Source organism: Oncorhynchus gorbuscha, linkage group LG21 (assembly GCF_021184085.1).
Source record: "Oncorhynchus gorbuscha isolate QuinsamMale2020 ecotype Even-year linkage group LG21, OgorEven_v1.0, whole genome shotgun sequence".
In the NCBI taxonomy this organism is placed as follows: Eukaryota; Metazoa; Chordata; class Actinopteri; order Salmoniformes; family Salmonidae; genus Oncorhynchus; species Oncorhynchus gorbuscha.
Window position 1 is genome coordinate 35,635,925 of NC_060193.1, and position 22,275 is coordinate 35,658,199.

The window sequence follows — 22,275 nt, forward strand, 5'->3', positions numbered from 1 at the left end:
ACCTCTGGGCTCCTTTGGGTGCACTACATACAGTCCATCCTGCACTTTAATGTCAGGGTTTTTGGCTGTGAGAGCTTCCTTGAGGGGGTGTTGTGGGTGGGGGGGGGGTCACTGGACAGTTTAGCATTGCGGTTTTGTCTAAAATGCCATCAGGTCTTGCTGCCACACATGGATCTTCAATGCACACCACTTGCTCTTTGCGTTCATTGGCATATCCCACCACTTGTTGCATGTGCTGAAAAGCAAGTGACTAATTTTCTCTCCAATGCTTTGCTGCGATGTTCCCTTGGAACTACATTTTATTCAGTGACTGTGACTGACTAAATTTGTAACTTCATACACATAATAGTTTCGGCATGAACAGGAGTTTATTAAGATGATTCATTCTAGCTTTATTATCAGTTCAGATTGGAGTTGTTGATTGATTATTCATTCTTGACTGTCCACAATGTGATCCAAATGACAATGTGAGTCAGTTCTGAGTTTAGCCAGTGCATGAAATATCGAGCTAGCATCAGAGTATGTGACTTTATTTATTTTATTAGATGGTGAGTTTCACGTGAGCTCTAATAGGATGCCCACTTAAAACTTTGCTAAGTAACGCTACTTAAAAAATATATATATATTTCACCTTTATTTAACCAGGTAGGCTAGTTGAGAACAAGTTATCATTTGCAACTGCGACCTGGCCAAGATAAAGCATAGCAGTGTGAACAGACAACAACACAGAGTTACACATGGAGTAAACAATTAACAAGTCAATAACACAGTAGAAAAAAAGAGTCTATATACATTGTGTGCAAAAGGCATGAGGAGGTAGGCGAATAATTACAATTTTGCAGATTAACACTGGAGTGATAAATGATCAGATGGTCATGTACAGGTAGAGATATTGGTGTGCAAAAGAGCAGAAAAGTAAATAAATATAAACAGTATGGGGAAGAGATAGGTAAAATTGGGTGGGCTATTTACCGATAGACTATGTACAGCTGCAGCGATCGGTTAGCTGCTCAGATAGCAGATGTTTTGAAGTTGGTGAGGGAGATAAAAGTCTCCAACTTCAGCGATTTTTGCAATTCGTTCCAGTCACAGGCAGCAGAGAACTGGAACGAAAGGCGGCCAAATGAGGTGTTGGCTTTAGGGATGATCAGTGAGATACACCTGCTGGAGCGCGTGCTACGGGTGGGTGTTGCCATCGTGACCTGAAGCCAGTGGGTCTGGCGACGAATATGTACTTAAAGGCGCTGAGTGGTTGATCCTTCGTCTGTATTGGGGCGGCAGGGTAGCCTAGTGGTTCGAGAGCGTTGGACTAGTAACCGAAAGGTTGCAAGTTCGAATCCCAGAGCTGACAAGGTACAAATCTGTCGTTCTGCCCCTGAACAGGCAGTTAACCAGGTCAGGGCATTCATTCTTCTTGCACTTTGGGGAGCAGCGCAGAGCTGTTGTGAGGAAAGTTGTCAAATAAGTGACTTTGTGTTTATACAGGATCTCCTGCACCCACCTACCATCAACCAATCACGTCAATGCAAAGCTATTTGGAGCCCTCTGCATTGTTACAACATTTGGGAGGCGCACAGCAATGCGGTACGGAGCTTAATTTGGACTCTGCGTGCCTTTGGAGGTTCCGCTATTGCGTCACCTCTTTCAAACGGAGTCTGCTATCCAAACAGATCGAGCATAAATTGGCTCTTACCCTGCAAAGAATGTTCAGTGTCCACTTTGGTTCTCTTTGTTTTTGCGGACAATGACCCAGGCAGAGTATTATTTAGACAGCATCTGCTTAGCCTCTATCTCACAGTAACAACTGACATGCTCTACACTATAGGTAGCACACTTTGACCTTTTCAGCCTGAAAGTACTTGTACCCATCTAGGCTTCGATATGTACTTAAGGATTCTCGGGTGTAATAACATTGCCTTTCAACAAGATACTCAAAAGATATTTAGCTGACTGACATCAGGGAGGTCAGTTAGAATTGTTCATTTCTCACAGCGGCGTCCATAGGGTCCGGTAACCCTGGCACATCAAGTCATTTCAGCAGATAGTGCTATTTCTCCTCCTCAGTCCCAGAAAATACCTGCTTGACATTTTTCAGCTTGGTGTTTGATGGAAGTGTAGTAATTTTTAGCTAGAATTTTTGTTGACAGAAGTTGAGGTTCCGTTTTCCAAATTTGAATGAAGTGCTTTGAAAAGCTGGTCATGACCCACATCAACACCATCATACCAGAAACCCTAGACCCACTGCAATTTGCATACTGCCCCAACAGATCCACAGATGACGCAATCTCAATCGCACTCCACACTGTCCTTTCCCACCTATGTGAGAATGCTGTTCATTGACTTCAGCTCAGTGTTCAACACCAAAGTGCCCACAAAGCTCATCACTAAGCTAAGGACCCTGGGACTAAACACCTCCCTCTGCAACTGGATCTTGGACTTCCTGATGGGGCTCCCTCAGGTGGTAAGGGTAGTCAACAACACATCTGCCATACTAATCCTCAACACTGGGGCCCCTCAGGGGTGCTTGCTTTGTCCCCACCTGTACTCCCTGTTCACCCACGACTGCGTGGCCAAGCACAACTCCAACAGCATTAAGTTTGCTGACGACACAACAGTGGTAGACCTGATCACTGACAGACAGCCTATAGGGAGCAGGTCAGAGACCTGGCAGTGTTGTGCCAGGACAACATCCTCTCCCTCAATGTGAGCAAGACAAAGGAGCTGATCGTGGACTACAGAAAAAGGAGGGACGAACAGGCCCCCATTCACATTGACGGGGCTGTAGTGGAGTGGGTTGAGAGTTTCAAGTTCCTTGGTGTCCACATCGCCAACAAACTATCCTGGTCCAAACATACCAACACAGTTGTGAGGGGGGCACAACAACACCTTTTCCCCTCAGGATACTGAAAAGATTTGTAATGGTTCCCCAGATCCTGAAAAAGTTTTACAGCTGCACCATCGAGAGCATCATGACCGGTTGCATGACTGCCTGCTATGGCAACTGCTCGGCATCTGACCGTAAGGTGCTACAGAGGGTAGTGCGTACGGCCCAGTACATTACTGGGGCCAAGCTTCCTGCCATCCAGGACCTATATACTAGGCGGTGTCAGAGGAAGGCCCAAAAATGTGTCACCCAATTCATAGACTGTTTTCTCTGCTACCGCACTGCAAGCGGTACCGGAGCGCCAAGTCTAGGTCCAAAAGGCTCCTTAACAGCTTCTACCCCCAATCCGTAAGACTGCTGAACAATTGATCAAATGGCCACCCTGACTATTTACATTGACACCCCCGGCCCCCTTTGATTTTACACTGCTGCTACTCACTGTTTATTATCTATGCATAGTCACTTTACCGCTACCTACATGTACAAATTACCTCGACTAATCTGTACCCCGCACATTGATTTGGTACCGGTACCCCCTGTATATTGGCTTGTTATTGTTACTTTTATTTTATTTTTTTTACTTTAGTTTATTTAGTAAATATCAATATATTTTCTTTGTAAACTTTCTCAATTTAATGGAAACACAGCTAGTGATTGAAATGACCGGCAGAAAGTTGTAGCTTGTGCTTCGTTGGCATACTGCTATTGCTCTGCCCTGATATTATACACTTGAAACATCGAACTGCCTCTTTACAAAAAAACTTACCAACTGCATGATGTCACATGATTTTTCAAAATCACTGTGTCAAATGTATTTCCATGTAACTTTGTTTGAGTGAATGTGTGGTTCAGTTGCAGAACAAATTCTTATTTTCAATGTCGGCCTAGGAACAGTCTTGACTTGAGATGATGTTTTGTTCAATCAGGACGAGGACGAGGTAGACCAGGGAACGATGGTGAGGGCGGGCACTAGCGACATGGGCACCATCCGGGAGGCCGGTTCGCTAGGGGGCACGGCGAGGACCATGATCGAGCAGAGCGACATGGGCACCATGGAGTCTCAGCTGGGCACCATGGTGATCAACTCAGACGATGACGAGGACGAGGAGGCCGGCACCATGAAACGTAAGCTACAGACGCCACAATGTCATTGTAGATTTATAATTCCCTGTTGGAGTTACTGTGAATGTCATTTCGAGCCGTTACGTGATCACTGGAGACTTTTGGTGTCAAAAGATAATGAGTTGTCAAAGTATTACACAAAAAGATGTCACATGATTCTATCACGGTATGGTTCATTCATCACGCCCAGCATCAAATTAGCTCATTCAAACCCTTTCATCTCACCTGAAACATGTTGTAAATTAGTGTTCCCTGTCAAGTTACCTGGTTAAATAACTTTAAGTAAATGTGAAACCACATTTAAATAAATTTAACAAATACAATTCAACAAAGTTAGTCTCTATAATTAAAAGTGCTGTACGCAAGTCCAGATGTGATCCGTCCAATTTTTTGTTGTTGCTAGAATGCTTCCATTTTAAAACCACTGTTATGCATATAGTGAGATTGTGGTTACTTCATTAAGCTTGGAGACACACATTGAACCAGTGGACCGTGTGACCCTAGAGTGGCTGCCCATGGTATATAGGACTGACAGCTTGAGCTGATTTCTCTCCAAGGCCCACTAGATGGCATGATTTCACTGGGCTGAAGGGGTAGATTGTTTCCCTTGCTGCATAGTGCTGATGGCCGCTCAGACTAATACCAAAGGTGTGACGTTCCAGAGAATAAAGAGGGTTTACTGTAGAGCTGGGTGATATATCGAGTTCATTCAAATAAAAAAAGAATGCGCAAAATTGAAAATGCCTGTATTGCAGTATTTCTTTTCTTATGAGCATTTATGTCTACTTGTTCCAATGTTGCCTTTTTGTCTCGTCTCCCTCGCTCGTTTTGACTGCTGTGCAGCACTTTCCCACTCACACACTGAGCCCTCCCCGTCACTCACGACGACAAAGATTATAGATCGCTTCTTCCTCTCTGACAGTAAGCAGTACTAACTCGCTATTTGTATTTTAAGTTTGGTCCAACATAATCAGTCACGTGGACACCAAAACACAGTGAGACAATATTTTACTGTAACAGAGGGGAATTTAATCTTTCTACGAAAGCACCTAAAATTGACCTCACAGCAGACCTTACTAAAACGGTAGTATCAATGAATGTTAATCCTGGGCAAATCCTCAGTTTCAGTACATGACATTGCCGTACTATGTACCGTTAGCAGCATTTTAGACAGCTAGCACATATCAAGCTGTGGCTAGTCTGTTTTTTTAATACATTTACAAATACTAATTAATAAGGAATTGGCAACTCGTCCTCATTCTGAGAAATAAGGATACGTGCTCTTAATTAAAACAGGTGGAGACAGACCGAAGGGTGTGTTCATAACGGTTTAACTGTTCTACCTCGCTCGCTAGCTAGCCTTTTTTGCTATAATGCATTCACCTACTACAAGAAGTAATTATTAGTGGGTGTGCAGTTGTGCATGGTTCTTGTTATATTTGTAACAAAGGGGTCATTTTCGTAGACTTAAGTCAGATCAGTGATTATTGCAGAATAGGTTAAACTATTTTCATCAAATGTCATTTTTTTGTGGTTGTTATGGTTGTGGAAGGCTTATTTAGCCTAAGTATAATTTTGTAAGCACTGAATTAATACAATTATTGTGGACTGTTCATTAAATCAAATCAAATTTGATTTGTTAGCAGATGTTAATGCGAGTGTAGCAAAGTGCTTGTGACCTTTTAACTGTACAACTATTATTTAGAGAGGAAAAAATTGAACAAAATTCGAGATGACCATATTACCCTCATCTGGAGAATGCCAAGCGGGTGGAGTTGGGGGCGAATGAATGGGAATGTAGAGTTCCCAAAGAAAACATCTCATGGGTTATAATATGTAAAATATGTTTTTGTCCAAAATTGATGTCTAGTGATTGGACAATGGTGAGTTCTCTGAGTGATTTGTTATTTTTCAATCCTACTCCTGATGCCAATCAAAGACACATATTGTATGTGACTCTTTGGATGTGTTTAACAGACGACTATCTTTTAACCTTCCTGTCAGCTTTCCCTTTGAGTAAAAAGACTGGTTGAAGTGTGTGGGGACTTAAATAACTAAATCACTACTGTGCCATTCCATTCTACCGCACACGTTAGTTATGCACAGACATGTAACATGATCATTTTAAGTTAATTATATTATGTTTCAGATTAATGGTGTAAGAGATCAGAGATGTATTCTAACTAAGGTATTTTATTTTTATTGAAAGAGCAGTGGGAAGGTGGAGAGGGAAGTAGTCACAAGTAGAGGGGCACAGACTAGAAAGTGGCAGAGACGGGGCTCAGCTCCCGTCACCAGGGGCCAAATTCCCCGTCTTTTTCTATGGGGCTCAGGCAGAAAAAGGTATTGGAGAGGAAGGGACTATTTGCATTTGGGTGTTGCCTATTTGTTTGTCTATGTCTTCTAAATGTCAATGTATTATTGTGGTACTCAGTAACTTTCTATAGTTTCTAGTTTTAATGTCACATGCATAGGTACAGTGAAATGCCTTTCTTGCAAACTCAAAACCTAACAATTCAATAATCAATAACAATGTAATACTAGAAAAAAATCCACAAGGAATATGAAGATCACAATAAGTAAGCATACGATATACAGGGTCAGTTCCAATACCCTATTTACAATGTGCAGTGATACTGGAGTGACGGAGATAGATATGTATAGGGGTAAATAAAAGGTCAATAAAGAGAGGCTGTGTAGCTATTTTGTAAGCTATTTGTCAGTCTTATTACTTGGTGATAGGAGATTTGTTTAAGAGCCTGTCTGTGCCAGACTTGATGCACTTGCCGTGCAGAATCAGAGGGAATTGTCTATAGCTTAGGTGGTTGGCACCTTTAACAATTTTCAGGGCGTTCCATCCACACCGCCTGATATAGATGTCCTGGATGGCAGGGAGGTCGACCCCAGTGATTTACTGGGCTCTCCGCACCACCCTCGGTTGCGCCATGAGATCGATGACGGTGCTATTGCCATACCATACAGATGTAGAACTTTTTCAACCTCATGAGGGGGGTAGAGGTGATGTCGCACCACCTTCATGACTGTGCGTGTGTATGGTGCACTTTAAGTCTAATGATTTGTACACTGAGGAACTTGAAGATGTTGAACTGCTCGTCCCCCCGTTTCATGTAGTCCACCTCCCTGTAGGTTGAGGGAGCACCTCCCTGTAGGTTGACTCATCGTCACCGGTGATCAGGCCTACCACCGTCGTGTCGTTAGCATACTTGGTATTGGAGTTGTGTGTGGGTGAACAGGAAGTTGTGTGTTGTGTGTGGGTGAACAGGAAGTACAGGAGGGAACTAAGCACACACCCCTGTGGGTGCCCATGTGTTGAGGGTCAGTGTGGTGGAGGTGACGTTGTCGGCCCATCAGGATCCAATTACAGAGGGAGGTGTTCAGACCCAGAGTCCTAAGCTTAGTGACGAGCTTGGAGGGGACAATGGTGTTGAACGCTGAGCTGTAGTCAATGAACAGCATTCTCACATAGGTGTTCATCTTGTCTAGGTGGGTGAGAGAGTGCCATCTATGGATCTGTTGGGGGGGTATGCAAATTGGAGTGGGTCTGGGATGGTGGAGTTAATGTGTGCCATAACCAGCCTCTCAAAGCACTTCACGATTGCAGAAGTTAGTGCTACAGGGGGTAGTCATTGTGGCATGAAGCCTTAGAGTTCTTGGACAGGAATGATGGTGGTCATTTTAAAACATGTGTGGATTACAGATTGGGACAATGAGACGTTGCAAATTACCATTCTGAGACCGAGATCACCCAATCCTCTGGGTCGGTGACGGTCCTCACACCCGTCACAATGTTCTCAAAGTGTGCATAAAATGGATTGAGTTCGTCTGGTAGTGTCATCGTTGGGCAGATCACGGTTGGATCTTTCTTTATAATCCGTAATGTACTGTAATGTACTGTAGCCCCTCCTATCACAGTCATTCAACTCTGTAGGACTTTTAATGTCACCATTTGCCTCATGATGAAATCCCCGAACTGTTTCCTTCCTCTCCATCCACTTATTTATTTATTTATTTTCACCTACCAATCGGTGCTCTTTGTGAGGCATTGGAAAACCTCCCTGGTCTTTATGGTTGTATCTGTGTTTGAAATTCGCTGCTTGACTGAGGGACCATACCAATAATTGTATGCGTGGGGTACAGATATGAGGTAGTCATTCAATAATCATGTTCAACACAATTATTGCACACAGTGAGTCCATGCAACTTATTATGTGACTTGTTAAGCAAATGCTTACTCCTTAATTTATTTAGCCATGCCATAACAAAGGGGTTGAATACTTATTGACTGAAGACATTGCAGCTTTGTATTTTTATTAATTTGTAAAAATTTCTGATGGCAAAGTATATGAAATCAACATTTGAAGCAAAGTTATTGGACAATTACTGTTTTGGATGGCAAGAGATTTCAGTGTGGAAAAATTACACTTTGTCCCTGCTGTAAAACTGTATATTGGCAGATGCAGTACCAGCCTAAAGTTTGGATACACCTACTAATTTAAGGGTTTTTCTTTATTTTTACTATTTTCTACAGAGTATAATAATAGTGAAGACATCAAAACTATGAAATAACACATATGGAATCATGTAGTAACCAAAAAAGTGTTAAATAAATAAATACAAATATTTTATATTTGAGATTCTTCAAAGTAGCCACCCTTTGCTTTGATGACAGCTTTGCATAGTCTTGGCATTCTCTCAACTAGCTTCATGAGGTTGTCACCTGGAATGCATTTCAGTTAACAGGTGTGCCTTGTAAAAAGTTAACTTGTCTAATTTATTTCCTTCTTAATGCGTTTGAGCCAATCAGTTGTGTTGTGACAAGGTAGGGGTGGTATACAGAAGATGGCCCTATTTGGTAAAAGCCCAAGTCCATATTATGGCAAGAACAGCTCAAATTATCAAAGACAAACGACAGTCCATAATTACTTTAACACATGAATGTCAGTCAATCTGGAAAATTTCAAAAACTTTGGAAGTTTCTTCAAATGCAGTCTCAAAAACCATCAAGCGCTATGATGAAACTGGCTCTCATGAGGACCACCACAGGGAAGGAAGACCCAGTTACCTCTGCTGCAGAGGATTAATTAGATTGCACCTTAGATTGCAACTCAAATAAATGCTTCACAGAGTTCAAGTAACTGCGACCTGTATGATCTCGTTGGCTGGCCCTCGCTTCATACTCGTCGCCAAACCCACTTGCTACAGGTCATCTACAAGTCCCTGCTAGGTAAAGCCCCGCCTTATCTCAGCTCACTGGTCACCATAGCAGCACCCACCAATAGCACGCGCTCCAGCAGGGATATCTCACTGGTCATCCCCAAAGCCAATTCTTCCTTTGGCCGCCTCTCCTTCCAATTCTCTGCTGGCAATGACTGGAACGAACTGCAAAAATCTCTGAAGCTGGAGACTCTTACCTCCCTCACTAGCTGTCAGAGCAGCTCACAGATCACTGCACCTGTACATAGCTCATCTGTAAATAGCCCATCCAATCTACGTCATCACCATACTGCATTTATTTATTTATCTTGCTCCTTTGCACCCCAGTATCTCGACTTTCACATTCATCTTCTGCACACACTACCATTCCAGTGTTTAATTACTATATTGTAATTACTTTGCCATCATGGCCTATTTATTGCCTTACCGCTCTTATCCTACCTCATTTGTGCATGTGATTGTATGTTTGTTTATTCCATGTGTAACTTTGTGTTGTGTGTGTCGAACTGCTTTGCTTTATTTTGGACAGGTCGCAGTTGCAAATGAGAACTTAATTATAATATATATATATTATTTATAATATATATATATTATATATAATATATATAATAAACAGACACATCTCCCTGTTTTATCTTAAAATGGGTTAAATAATTTATATTATCCCCACTGAAGATGTCCCACTGCTGGACTTTAGTGGTGCCTGGTATCAACACTACCAGTCAAAAGTTTTAGAAAACAGTGTTTTTTTTGTTTGTTTTTACTATTTTCTACATTGTTGAATTAATAGTGAAGACTTCAAAACTATGAAATAACACATATGGAATTTGTAGTTACCAAAAAAGTGTTTAACAAATAACAATATATTTGAGATTCTTCAAATAGCCACCCTTATGTATTTTACCTTTATTTAACTATGCAAGTCAGTTAAAAACATTCTTATTTTCAATTATGGCCTAGGAACAATGGGTTAACTGCCTTTCCTTGTTCAGGGGCATAACGTCAGATTTTTACCTTGTCCGCTTGGAAATTCGATCTTGCAACCTTTCGATTTACTAGTCTAACGCTCTAACCACTAGCCTACCTGCCGCCTTGATGACAGCTTTGCAGACTCTTGGCATTCTCTCAACCATCTTCACCTGGAATGCTTTTCCAACAGTCTTGAAGGAGTTCCCACAAATGCTGACCACTTGTTGGCTGCTTTTCTTATTTTTTACAACTCCATACCTTGCCTACATATTCTGTTTAGTTTAGTTTAAGTGCGCTGGCCACACAGATGAGGGGTATGGAACATCTCAGCAGTGAAAAGATGAGACCTGTTGTGGCATCCTTGAGTCAGTAGTTTTGCTCTCTTGCCGTGTCATGCTAGACGTATTTGTTGTTCTCGTTTTGTTATGTTAAAACAGACTGACAGACGACCGTCTAGTGACTCCAGAAGTCACTTACGACAGATTTTCACCTTGTCAGCTCGGTAGATCCAATCTTGCAACCTTACAGTTAACTAGTCCAACAGCACAATAAGCGGCAATATCTTCAATTGGACAATACAAACATCACATTTGTTTCAAAACCCAACAGAATTGGGTCAGTAGCTGCAAATTAGACTTGGAGATGAGGATGCAATATGCAGCATTTTGGTTTGATCAGTCCAGCCTGGTCGTTCTTTGAAGTGTCATGATGACTGGGGTCTTCACTATAGGCTAGATGAAGCTAGCCTAATTTGCACTAGATCTGAATATAGACCTGTCATACAAACTATTTTTGCCTGTATTGCCTTGATTTTGTTTGCGTGGCTTCAATACGTTAATGTCTGACGGTTAAGACGTCACAGTGGACTTTGGTGTTTTCCACATTGCATGAGGGAGACAGAATATCTAGACTACTTTTAAGGGACCATGTGGTTCAAGAGAGGGCTTTTGCAATAAAAATTCAGGCAAGGTAACATGTGTAGGCCTATATCAACCTTCCAAGACCACCGGCCTTTTAAAATGTTTGTTGCTGCCCAGATTAGAGGTCGGCCGATTAATGGGAATGGCCGATTTAATCGGGGCCGATTTCAAGTTCTCATAACAATCGGAAATCAGTGTTTTTGGGCGCCGATTAAAAAAAATGTATATATATATATACCTTTTATTTAACAAGGCAAGTCAGTTAACACATTATTATTTTCAAGGACGGCCTAGGAACGGTGGGTTAACTGCCTCGTTCAGGGGCAGAAAGACAGATTTTCACCTTGTCAGCTCGGGGGATCCAATCTTGCAACCTTACAGTTAACTAGTCCAAAGCAATACCGACCTGCCTCTCTCACGTTGCACTCCACAAGGAGACTGCCTGTTAGGCGAGTGCAGTAAGCCAAGGTAAGTTGCTAGCTGGCATTAAACTTATCTTATAAAAAAGAATCAATCATAATCACTAGTTAACTACACGTGGTTGATGATATTACTAGATATTATCTAGCATGTCCTGGGTTGCATATAAACTGACTGAGCATACAAGTATCTGACTGAGTGGTGGTAGGCAGAAGCAGGCGCGTAAACATTCATTCACAGCACTTTCGTGCATTTTGCCAGCAGCTCTTCGTTGTGCGTCAAGCATGGCGCTGTTTGACTTCAAGCCTATCAACTCCCGAGATGAGGCTAGTGCAACCGAAGTGAAATGGCTAGCTAGTTAGCGCGTGCTAATAGCGTTTCAAACGTCACTCGCTCTGAGCCTCCTAGTAGTTGTTCCCCTTGCTCTGCATGGGTAACGCTGCTTCGATGGTGGCTGTTGTTGTTGTGTTGCTGGTTCGAGCCCAGGGAGGAGCGAGGAGAGGGACGGAAGCTATACTGTTACACTGGCAATACTAAAGTGCCTATAAGAACATCTAATAGTCGAAGGTTAATGAAATACAAATGGTATAGAGGGAAATAGTCCTATAATTCCTATAATAACTACAACCTAAAACTTCTTACCTGGGAATATTGAAGACTCCTGTTAAAAGGAACCACCAGCTTTCATATGTTCTCATGTTCTGAGCAAGGAACTGAAACGTTAGCTTTCTTACATAGCACATATTGCAGTTTTACTTTCTTCTCCAACACTTTATTTTTGCATTATTTAAACATGTTTCATTATTTACTTGAGGCTAAATTGATTTTATTGATGTATTATATTAAGTTAAAATAAGTGTTCATTCAGTATTGTTGTAATTGTCATTATTACAAATAAATAAATAAAAAATTCAAATTGGCCGATTAATCTGTATCGGCTGTTTTGGGCCTCCAATAATCGGTATCGGCTTTGAAAATTCATAATCGGTCGACCTCTAGCCCTGATATACTTCATTCATCTAGTCCACCAAAGAAATCAAGCCATTAACTAGTTGAATCTAATGTGGAAGATCAGAGCTACAACAAATATCTGACTGCTGGTGGTCCTCAAAATTTGGACTGGTACTGGATGTCGGTAAGTCCCCCCCCCCAAAAAGAATCTGTAACATAACCCAAAAAACAGATCAGGACCTAATGCCCTGTGCAGATGGCCTTTAGAGTACCAGCCCTGGTATCTCTGGTTTCAGATAAGCGATCAATCCACTAATCCTTGGCCTGCTCACATTCTCCTTCTCTTCCCTAATGGAAAAGAATCCAGTTTGTATAGATTTCTCCTCGGAGCTGTTAAAGCGACATTAACAAATTAACGTGTAAGAATGACCTTTATCCACCAAAATGGAAGTCCCTCTCCAATCCGGATCTCTTACCCCATGTAAGTCTTTGGTCTTGGAGTCAGCTGCCCAGAATAAGTTAGGACTATTGATTTTCCGTAATGGGGCTGTAGGAATGAGAAGGCTATTCCTTTTACACCGTCATGGTCCTGCGATGGACTCGCAAGCTACAAAATTCAAAATCACTCGTCAAATATGAGTAATTGTTTGAGTAACTACTTTCTCCCACTCATTAATTACATTTAAACATTTTGGTGTGTTAAATCAATTACTTTCGAATTGCTTCATCTCAGAACTTTCCAATACTTTTTAAAAAGTTCTTCAGTGACACACATTTTTAATAGATTGGCTATGATTACTGATGAATACATGAATCCAAAATGACACTTCCAGTATGTTTCTTCTCAAGTAGTGATGTGTGTATGTAGGATATAATTTCTGTGCATGGCGAACAATAAGCAATGTTGGCTTAGATGCTGGAATCTGAACAGTCTTCAACATTGTTGAATTAATAGTGAAGACATCAAACTATGAAATAACACATATGGAATTTGTAGTAACCAGAAAATTGTTAAACAAATAACAATATATTTTATATTTGAGATTCTTCAATTAGCCACCCTTTGCCTTTATTTATTTGGGGCGGCAACGTAGCCTAGTGGTTAGAGCGTTTGACTAGTAACCAGAAGGTTGTGAGTTCAAATCCCCGAGCTGACAAGGTAAAAATCTGACATTCTGCCCCTGAACAGGCAGTTAACCCATTATTCCCAGGCTGTCATTGAAAATAAGAATGTGTTCTTAACTGACTTGCCTGGTTAAATAAAGGTAAAATAAAAATAAATACAATGTATGTATTTTACCTTTATTTAACTAGGCAAGTCAGTTAAGAACAAATTCTTATTTTCAATGACTGCCTAGGAATAATGGGTTAACTGCCTTGTTCAGGGGCAGAACGTCAGATTTTTACCTTGTCAGCTTGGAAATTCGATCTTGCAACCTTTCGATTTACTAGTCCAATGCTCTAACCACTAGCCTACCTGCTGCCTTGATGACAGCTTTGCACACTCTTGGCATTCTCTCAACCAGCTTCACCTGTAATGCTTTTCCAACAGTCTTGAAGGAGTTCCCACACATTCTGATCACTTGTTGGCTGCTTTTCTTTCACTCTGCAGTCCAACTCATTGCAAGCCATCTCAATTTGGTTTAGGTTGGGAGATTGTGGAGGCCAGATCATCTGATGCAACACTCCATCATTCTCCTTCTTGGTAAAAATAGCCCTTACACAGCCTGGAGGTGTGTTGGGTCATTGTCCTGTTGAAAAACAAATGATAGTCCCAATAAGCCCAAATCAGATGTTATGGCGTGTCGCTGCAGAATGCTGTGGTAGCCAGGCTGGTTAAGTGTGCCTTAAATCACTGACAGTGTCACCAGCAAAGCACTCCCACGCCATAACACCACCTCTTCCATGCTTTACAGTGGGAAATACACATGCAGAGATGTTCACCCACACCGCGTCTCACAAAGACATGCCAGTTAAAACCAAAAATCTTCAATTTGGACTCCAGACCAAAGGACACATTTCCACTGGTCCATTGCTCATGTTTCTTGGCCCAAGCAGGTCTCTTCTTATTGGTGACCTTTTAGTAGTGTTTTTTTCCCTGCAATTTGACCACGAAGGCCTGATTTCACAGTATCCTCTGAACAGTTGATGTTGAGATGTGTCTCTTACTTAAAACCTCTTAAGCTTACCCCTTTTTCGAACATTCTGTTAAAAATTGCGCAAAATTTCAGAATCCTGCTACTCATGCCAGGAATATAGTATATGCATATGATTAGTATATGTGGATAGAAAACACTCTGCCGTTTCTAAAACTGGTTAAATCACGGCTGTGACTATAACAGAACGTGTGTTTCATCGAAAAGCGCAAGAAAAACTGATCTCTGAAAACTGGAAAAAAAATGCGCCACTTGCATGTATTGTCTATGGGAAAGCAAATTACATGGGGCTGAGATTGCAAGTCCTACAGCTTCCACACGATGTCGCCAGTCTTGTCAATTGCCTAGGCTTTGTTTCTTGGTCAAACGAGTAAGAGAGAGCCCATTCCTTCCGGTCTCCGACAGGATGTTTTGGAAGAGAAATTTCCGACCATGATTTGAAGACGTGGAGCTATTGAATACACATCGCCCCGTGATCAATTTGATAGATTATTAACGTTTACTAATACCTAAAGTTGGATTTTTTATTTATTTTGTATTTATTTTTTTACCTTTATTTAACCAGGCAAGTCAGTTAAGAACACATTCTTATTTTCAATGACGATTACAAAAGTATTCGAAGTGTTTTGTGAAAGTTTATTGTAGACTTTTTTAATTTAAAAAAATGACGTTGCGTTTTAAAACTGTTTTTTCCTGGATCACACACTTTTCATAGATCGTTATCTAGGCTATATATGGACCGATTTAATTGAAAAAAAGAACCAATAGTGATGTTTATGGGACATCTAGGAGTGCCAACAAAGAAGCTCGTCAAAGGTAATGAATGTTTTATATTTTATTCCTGCATTTTGTGTAGCGCCGGCTATGCTAATTATTTTGTTTACGTCCCCTTCAGGTATTTCGGGGTGTTGCATGCTATCAGATAATAGCTTCTCATGCTTTCGCCGAAAAGCATTTTAAAAATCTGACTTGTTGGCTGGATTCACGAATGTAGCTTTAATTCAGTACCCTGCATGTGTGTTTTAATGAACGTTTGAGTTTTAACGAGTGCTATTAGCATTTAGCATAGCGCATTTGCATTTCCAGATGGCTAGATGGGGCATTTGCGTGTCAGGTGGGCTTAACCTCTTGAAGCTATGGGGGCGCTATTTCATTATTGGATAAAAAAAACGTGCCCGTTTTAAGCACAATATTTTGTCACGAAAAGATGCTCGACTATGCATATAATTGCCAGCGTTGGAAAGAAAACACTGTGACGTTTTCAAAACTGCAAAGATATTATCTGTGAGTACCCCAGAACTGATCTTACAGGCGAAACCAAGATGAAACTTCAAACAGGAAATGATCAGGATTTTTGACGCTCTGTTCTACTAACTTCTCCTTATATGGCTGTGAATATGCTGTGAACGAGCTTATGCGCTCTGCCGTTCGTCCAAGATGTCTGCAGCATTGTGATGTATTTGTAGGGATATCATTGGAAGATTGGCCATAAGAGTCTACATTTGCCAGGGGGCCGTCCGGTGTCCTTTGTCTAAGTCGGTGCGTATTCTCAGTGGCAGTCCTTGTACCATGCGATACAGAAGGAGACTCATACTTCCAGGAACAATACATCATTGAAGAGATATGTGAAAAACACCTTGAGGATTGGTTCTAAACAACGTTTGCCATGTTTCAGTCGATATTATGGAGTTAATTTGGAAAAAAAGTTTGGCGTTTGGATAACTGAATCTTCGTTTTTTTTGGTGGCCAAACGTGACGCACCACACGGACCGATTTCTCCTGCACAAAAAATATTTCAGGAAAAACATTTGCTATCTAACTGAGTCTCCTCATTGAAAACATCCGAAGTTCTTCAAAGGTAAATGATTTATTGAAAGTTTTTGCTGGTTTTTGTGAAAATGATGCCTGCTAAAGCTAACGCTAAATGCTAATGCTAAATGCTAGTTTGCTATGGTAGAGAAGCATATTTTGGAAAATCTGAGATGACAGTGTTGTTAACAAAAGGCTAAGCTTGAGAGCTAGCATATTAATTTCAGTTGATTTGCGATTTTCATGAATAGTTAACGTTGCGTTATGGTATTGAGCTTGAGGCTATGATTACGCTACCGCATCCGGCATGGCTCGACGCAAGAAGTTAAGAGGTTAAACTCTGAAGCAATTATTTGGGCTGCAATTTCTGAGACTAGTAACTTTAACCTGTCTAGGACTGGTGGAACCCCTCACCAACAGCCAATGAAATTGCAGGGCGCCAAATACATATCAACAGAAATCTCATATATCAAATTTCTCAAACATACAAGTACTAGGCACCATTTTAACTTCTTGATGCACCCATCCCGTTACCGGAATCATTTTCGTCAACATCCGCTGAATTGCAGAGCGCCAAATTCAAATTAAATTACTAAAAGTATAACATTTTCATGAAATTACAAGTGCAATATAGCAAAACAGCTTAGCTTGTTGTTAATCCACCTGGCATGTCAGATTTCAAAAAAGCTTTTCGGCGAAAGCATACCAAGCGTTTATGTAAGGACATCTCTCTCAGTAGACAAAATATTACAAACAGCTATCAGCCAAGTAGATTGGTCACGAAAGTCAGAAAATTAAAGGTGAGCGATTCAGTTTATTGCTTATCTTAGGATGTTTACACTCACGAGACTCCCAGTTACACAATAAATGTTCCTGTTGTTCCATAAAGATTATTTTTTTATCCAAAATACCTCCATTTGGTTGGCGCGTTATGTTCAGAAATCCACAGGCTCGAGCGGTCAAGACTGGGCAGAAGAAAATTCCAAATAGTATCCGTAAAGTTAGTAGAAACATGTCAAATGTTTTTTATAATCAATCCCCAGGTTGTTTTTACAATATATAATCGATAATATTTCAACCGTGACTGTAGCTTCTTCAATAGGAGAGAGAGCGAGAGAAAATGTCTGCTCCAAGCTGTTACACATGCAACACTCTGCTGGCACCCAGCCATCCAATGACGCGATATGATCTTTCTCGCTAATTTTTCAAAATAAAAGCCTGAAACTATGTCTAAAGACTGTTCACACCATGTGGAAGCCATAGGAATCTTGTTGATACCTCTTTAAATGGAGCGAAGGCAGGCTATGGAACAGAGAGCTTTCAGGAAAAAAAGTTATTCCGAGTTGGATTTTCCTCAGGTTTTCGCCTGCAATATCAGTTCTGTTATGCTCAGACAATATTTTGACAGTTTTGGAAACTTTGGAGTGTTTTCTATCCTAATCTGACAATTAAATGGCATATATTATATTAAATGCATATTTTAGATTCTGGGCCTGAGAAATGGGCAGTGTCATTTGGGTACGTTTTTTATCCAAACATCAAAATACTGTCCCCTACACTCAACAGGTTAAAGATAAAATTCTTGTTAATCCTGCCACAGTGTCTGATTTCAAAAATATTTGACAGCGAATGCTCCACAAACGATTGTTAGGTCACCTGTTAGGTCACCACCAACTCACAGAAAAACCCAGCCAAAGAGAGGATCACTAACCTGATCACTAACCTTTTGATGATCTTCATCAGATGACACTCATAGGACTTTATGTTACACAATACATGTATGTTTTGTTCGGTAAAGTTCATATTTATATCCAAAGATCTTATTTTACATTTGCGTGTAACGTTCAGTAGTTCCAAAACATGCAGTGATATTGCAGAGAGCCACATGAATTCACATAAATACTCATTATAAATGTAGATGAAAATTCAAGTGTTATGCATGGAAATTTAGATATACTCTCCTTAATGAAACCGCTGTGTCAGATAAAAAATATTTAAAAAATTAAACGGAATCTGAGAACAGAGCTCAGAGCCCAAACCAGCCAGAGAAATATCCGCCATGTTGGGTAGTCAACATTATTCATAAATAGCATTATAAATATTCACTTACCTTTGATGATCATCATCAGAATGCACTCCCAGGAATCGCAGTTCCACAATAAATGCTTGTTTTGTTCGATAATGTCCATTTATGTACATTTATGTCCAATAGCTTCTTTTGTTAGGGCGTTTGGTAAACAAATCCAAATGCGCGATCTGGTCCATTCGGACAAAACGTTGAAAAAGTTATATTACAGGTCGAAGAAACTTGTCAAACTAAGTATTGAATCAATCTTTAGGTTGTTTTTATCATAAAAGTTCAATAATGTTTCAACCAGAGAATTCCATTGTCTGTAGAAAAGCAATGGAACGACAGCTACCTCTCAAGTGAAAGCGCATGACTGAGAACGAGGCTGTAGGCAAACCACTGACTCAAAGAGCTCCCATCCAATCCCACATCACAGTAGAATCCTGAAACAACGTTCTAAAGACTGTTGACATCTAGGTGGCACGCTATTCATCCAAAAGTGAAAATGCTGCCACCTATCCCAAAGAAGTTAATGAACCTATCCTCTGCAGCAGAGGTAACTCGGGGTCTTCCATTCCTGTGGCGGTCCTCATGAGAGCCAGTTTCAATATAGCTCTTGATGTTTTTTGCGACTGCATTTTCGAAGTTCTTGAAATGTTCCATTTTGACTGACCTTTATGTCTTCAGGTAATGATGGACTGTCATTTCTCTTTGCTTATTTGAGCTGTTCTTGCCATAATATGGACTTGGTCTTTTACCAAATAAGACTATCTTCTGTATACCACCCCTACCTTGTCACAACACAACTGATTGGCTCAAATGCATTAAGAAGGAAAGAGATTCCACAAATTGACTTTTAACAAGGCACACCTGTTAATTGAAATGCATTCCAGGTGACTAACTCATGAAGCTGGTTGAGAGAATGCCAAGAATGTGCAAAGCTGTCATCAAGACAAAGGGTGGCTATTTGAAGAAACTCAAATATAAAGTATATTTTGATTTGTTTTTTTGATTACTGCATGATTCCAAATGTTTAATATCATAGTTTTGATTTCTTCACTATTATTTTGGGGTGGATGTAATTGTAATGTAGCATACAGTACAACCCTGTCAAACGAGCCACAGGGACACAGTTTGGTCATACAATATTCCATACTCTACCAATGGTAGTTTATTCAAACTGGATGTAGTGTGCTGGGTTATGTTCAGTAGGCAAGAAAAGGCAGAAAACGCAGCGTGAAGAAAACAGTCCCTTCCTGTTTTGGCCAGCTTAAACCTGTCCAATAAGAAATGCTTTGTTTTAGCTTTTTGTTGCAAAATGTTTCGCTACGGTGGGGAGCTTGTCTCTTCTTCCTGTACAAATGGACCAAATCTGCTATTGTAAGAGACCAGGGAAATGGCTGAATTAATGATACGCCAGTGGAAGCGGGGTACAGGCATCATATGGCCATATAGATAAAGACAATTTCTTAACACTAGCCATAGCATTTAGTTAAAGGTATTTTTCTTCTGTAAGCTGGTTCGTGTGATTGTAGTCCTGGGGGTTTTAATGGTCACTACAATGATTCCTATAGGAGTGAGTAATACCATCTTACTCAATACTTTCCTCTCTTCAAAATGTCTCTTTGATCACCAATATCTTCCCTTTCATCAATACAGGTCCATGGGGATTCAAACCATTTCAATGCAAATATTATGTTTGGTTGCATGAAAACAGCCCTTTATATCTATAGAATTCTCCCTTATGAAACTGTATGAAATATGAACGTGAACAGTCTTCTTCAATGCCCTTTTTGTTTCGGTGCATGTCTAGGGAGAGATGAGACCATGCAGCCCGCCAAGCCGTCCTTCCTGGAGTACTTTGAGCAGAAAGAGAAGGAGGCCAACTGTCACGACGACAGTGGAGAAGACCCAGGACACAACGCTGACAACCGCAAACTGCCTGCGGAGGGGGACCTAGAGGTGGTAAGTTAAGTGACATGATGACGATGCCTCTAGTAAAGTAGTTATTCTACTTCCTATAGAACTGTCATTGTTTTAACCTACGTGGCTCAGTACCTCAAAATTAATTACAACGTGATGGAGTCATGCAAGTCATGGTGTGCTTAACGGTCAACTAAGTGTTGACATTTCTTCCAATTAACTAAATCCCCTGATGAGCTAGAATTAGAATAAACCCTATTGGCTGGTTTCTCAGACACAGATTAAGCCTATTCCTGGACTGAAAACATGCTCAGCTGAGAATTTCCTTAAATGCTTTTTATTCCAGTACTAGGCTTAATCATTCTGGGAAACTGTCCAATGAGTTCACTTATTGAATCCCATGACTTAAAACAAAAATATAAGGTACAATGTTTAGCATCAACAGTTGGATTAAGCCTACACCAAGGATGTAGTGCAGGGTAAATCTTATTTTTTACAACTCCATCCCTTGCCTACACATTCTGTTTAGTTTAAGTGCGCTCGCCACACAGATGATGGGTATGAAACATCTCAGCAGTGAAAAGATGAGACCTGTTGTGGCATCCTTGAGTCAGCAGTTTTGCTCTCTTGCCGTGTCACGCTAGACATATTTCTTGTTCTTGTTTTGTTATGTTAAAACAGACTGACAAACAACTGTCTAGTGACTCCAGAAGTCACTTACACTGGCAGCACGAGCAGCGGCAATATCTTCAATTGGACAATACAAACATCACATTTGTTTCAAAACTCAACAGAATTGGGTCAGTAGCTGCAAATTAGACTTGGAGATGAGGATGCAATATGCAGCATTTTGGTTTGATCAGTCCAGCTTGGTCGTTCGTTGAAGTGTCATGAAGACTGGGGTCTTTACTATAGGCTAGCTGAAGCTAGCCTAATTTGCACTGGATCTGAATATAGACCTGTCATACAAACTATTTTTGCCTGTATTGCCTTGATTTTGTTTGCGTGGCTTCAATACGTTAATGTCTGACGGTTAAGACGTCACAGTGGACTTTGGTGTTTTCCACATTGCATGAGGGAGACAGAATATCTAGACTACTTTTAAGGGACCATGTGGTTCAAGAGAGGGCTTTTGCAATAAAAATTGTGTAGGCCTATATCAACCTTCTCTTCCAAGACCACCGACCTTTTAAAATGTTTGTTGCAGCCCTGATTTACTTAATTCAACTAGTCCACCAAAGACATCAAGCCATTAACTAGTTGAATTTGATGTGGAAGATCTGTGCTACAGCAAATATCTGACGGCTGGTGGTCCTTGAGGAGATGGTTGGGAAACACTGGCCATGATGTCGCTACAGACTTAGTCTGTGGGCAGTCTGCTTTTTGAAATTATGGTGGTTAACTCACTAGGAAGCAGAACAGGTACAGAGTGTGGCCATGCTTTTAGCTTAAGTTGCACCAATGGATGAATGTGTGCTAGAACAGCCGAGGGATAACATTTAGCTGCATTCCAGGTGAAGCTGGTTGAGAGAATGCCAAGAATGTGCAAAGCTGTCATCAAGGCAAAGGGTGGCTATTTGAAGAATCTCAAATATAAAATATTTTTAATTTGTTCAACACTTTTTTTGGTTACTGCATGATTCCAAATGTTTTATTTCATAGTTGTGATGTCTTCACTATTATTTTACAAAGTAAAAATAAAGACAGGTACTTGTGTGATATTTAATCCTCGTAAAAAGTACCTGTCTTGGGTCAGTTAGGATCACCACTTATTTTAAGAATGTGAAATGTCAGAATCATGGTAGAGAGTGATTGATT

At 40.7% G+C, this 22,275-nt stretch overlaps 1 protein-coding gene across 2 annotated transcripts in view; it reads left to right on the plus strand.

Moving 5' to 3' along the window:
- Positions 1 to 22,275, plus strand: part of LOC124007736 (serine/threonine-protein kinase 4-like) — a 68,679-nt gene that overhangs the window by 37,922 nt on the left and 8,482 nt on the right. For both annotated transcript variants that reach the window (XM_046318467.1, XM_046318468.1), the window contains 2 exons: positions 3,811 to 4,009; positions 20,348 to 20,499. In XM_046318467.1, the coding sequence (XP_046174423.1) occupies positions 3,811 to 4,009; positions 20,348 to 20,499 (351 nt within the window). The remainder of the gene's footprint in view (positions 1 to 3,810; positions 4,010 to 20,347; positions 20,500 to 22,275) is intronic.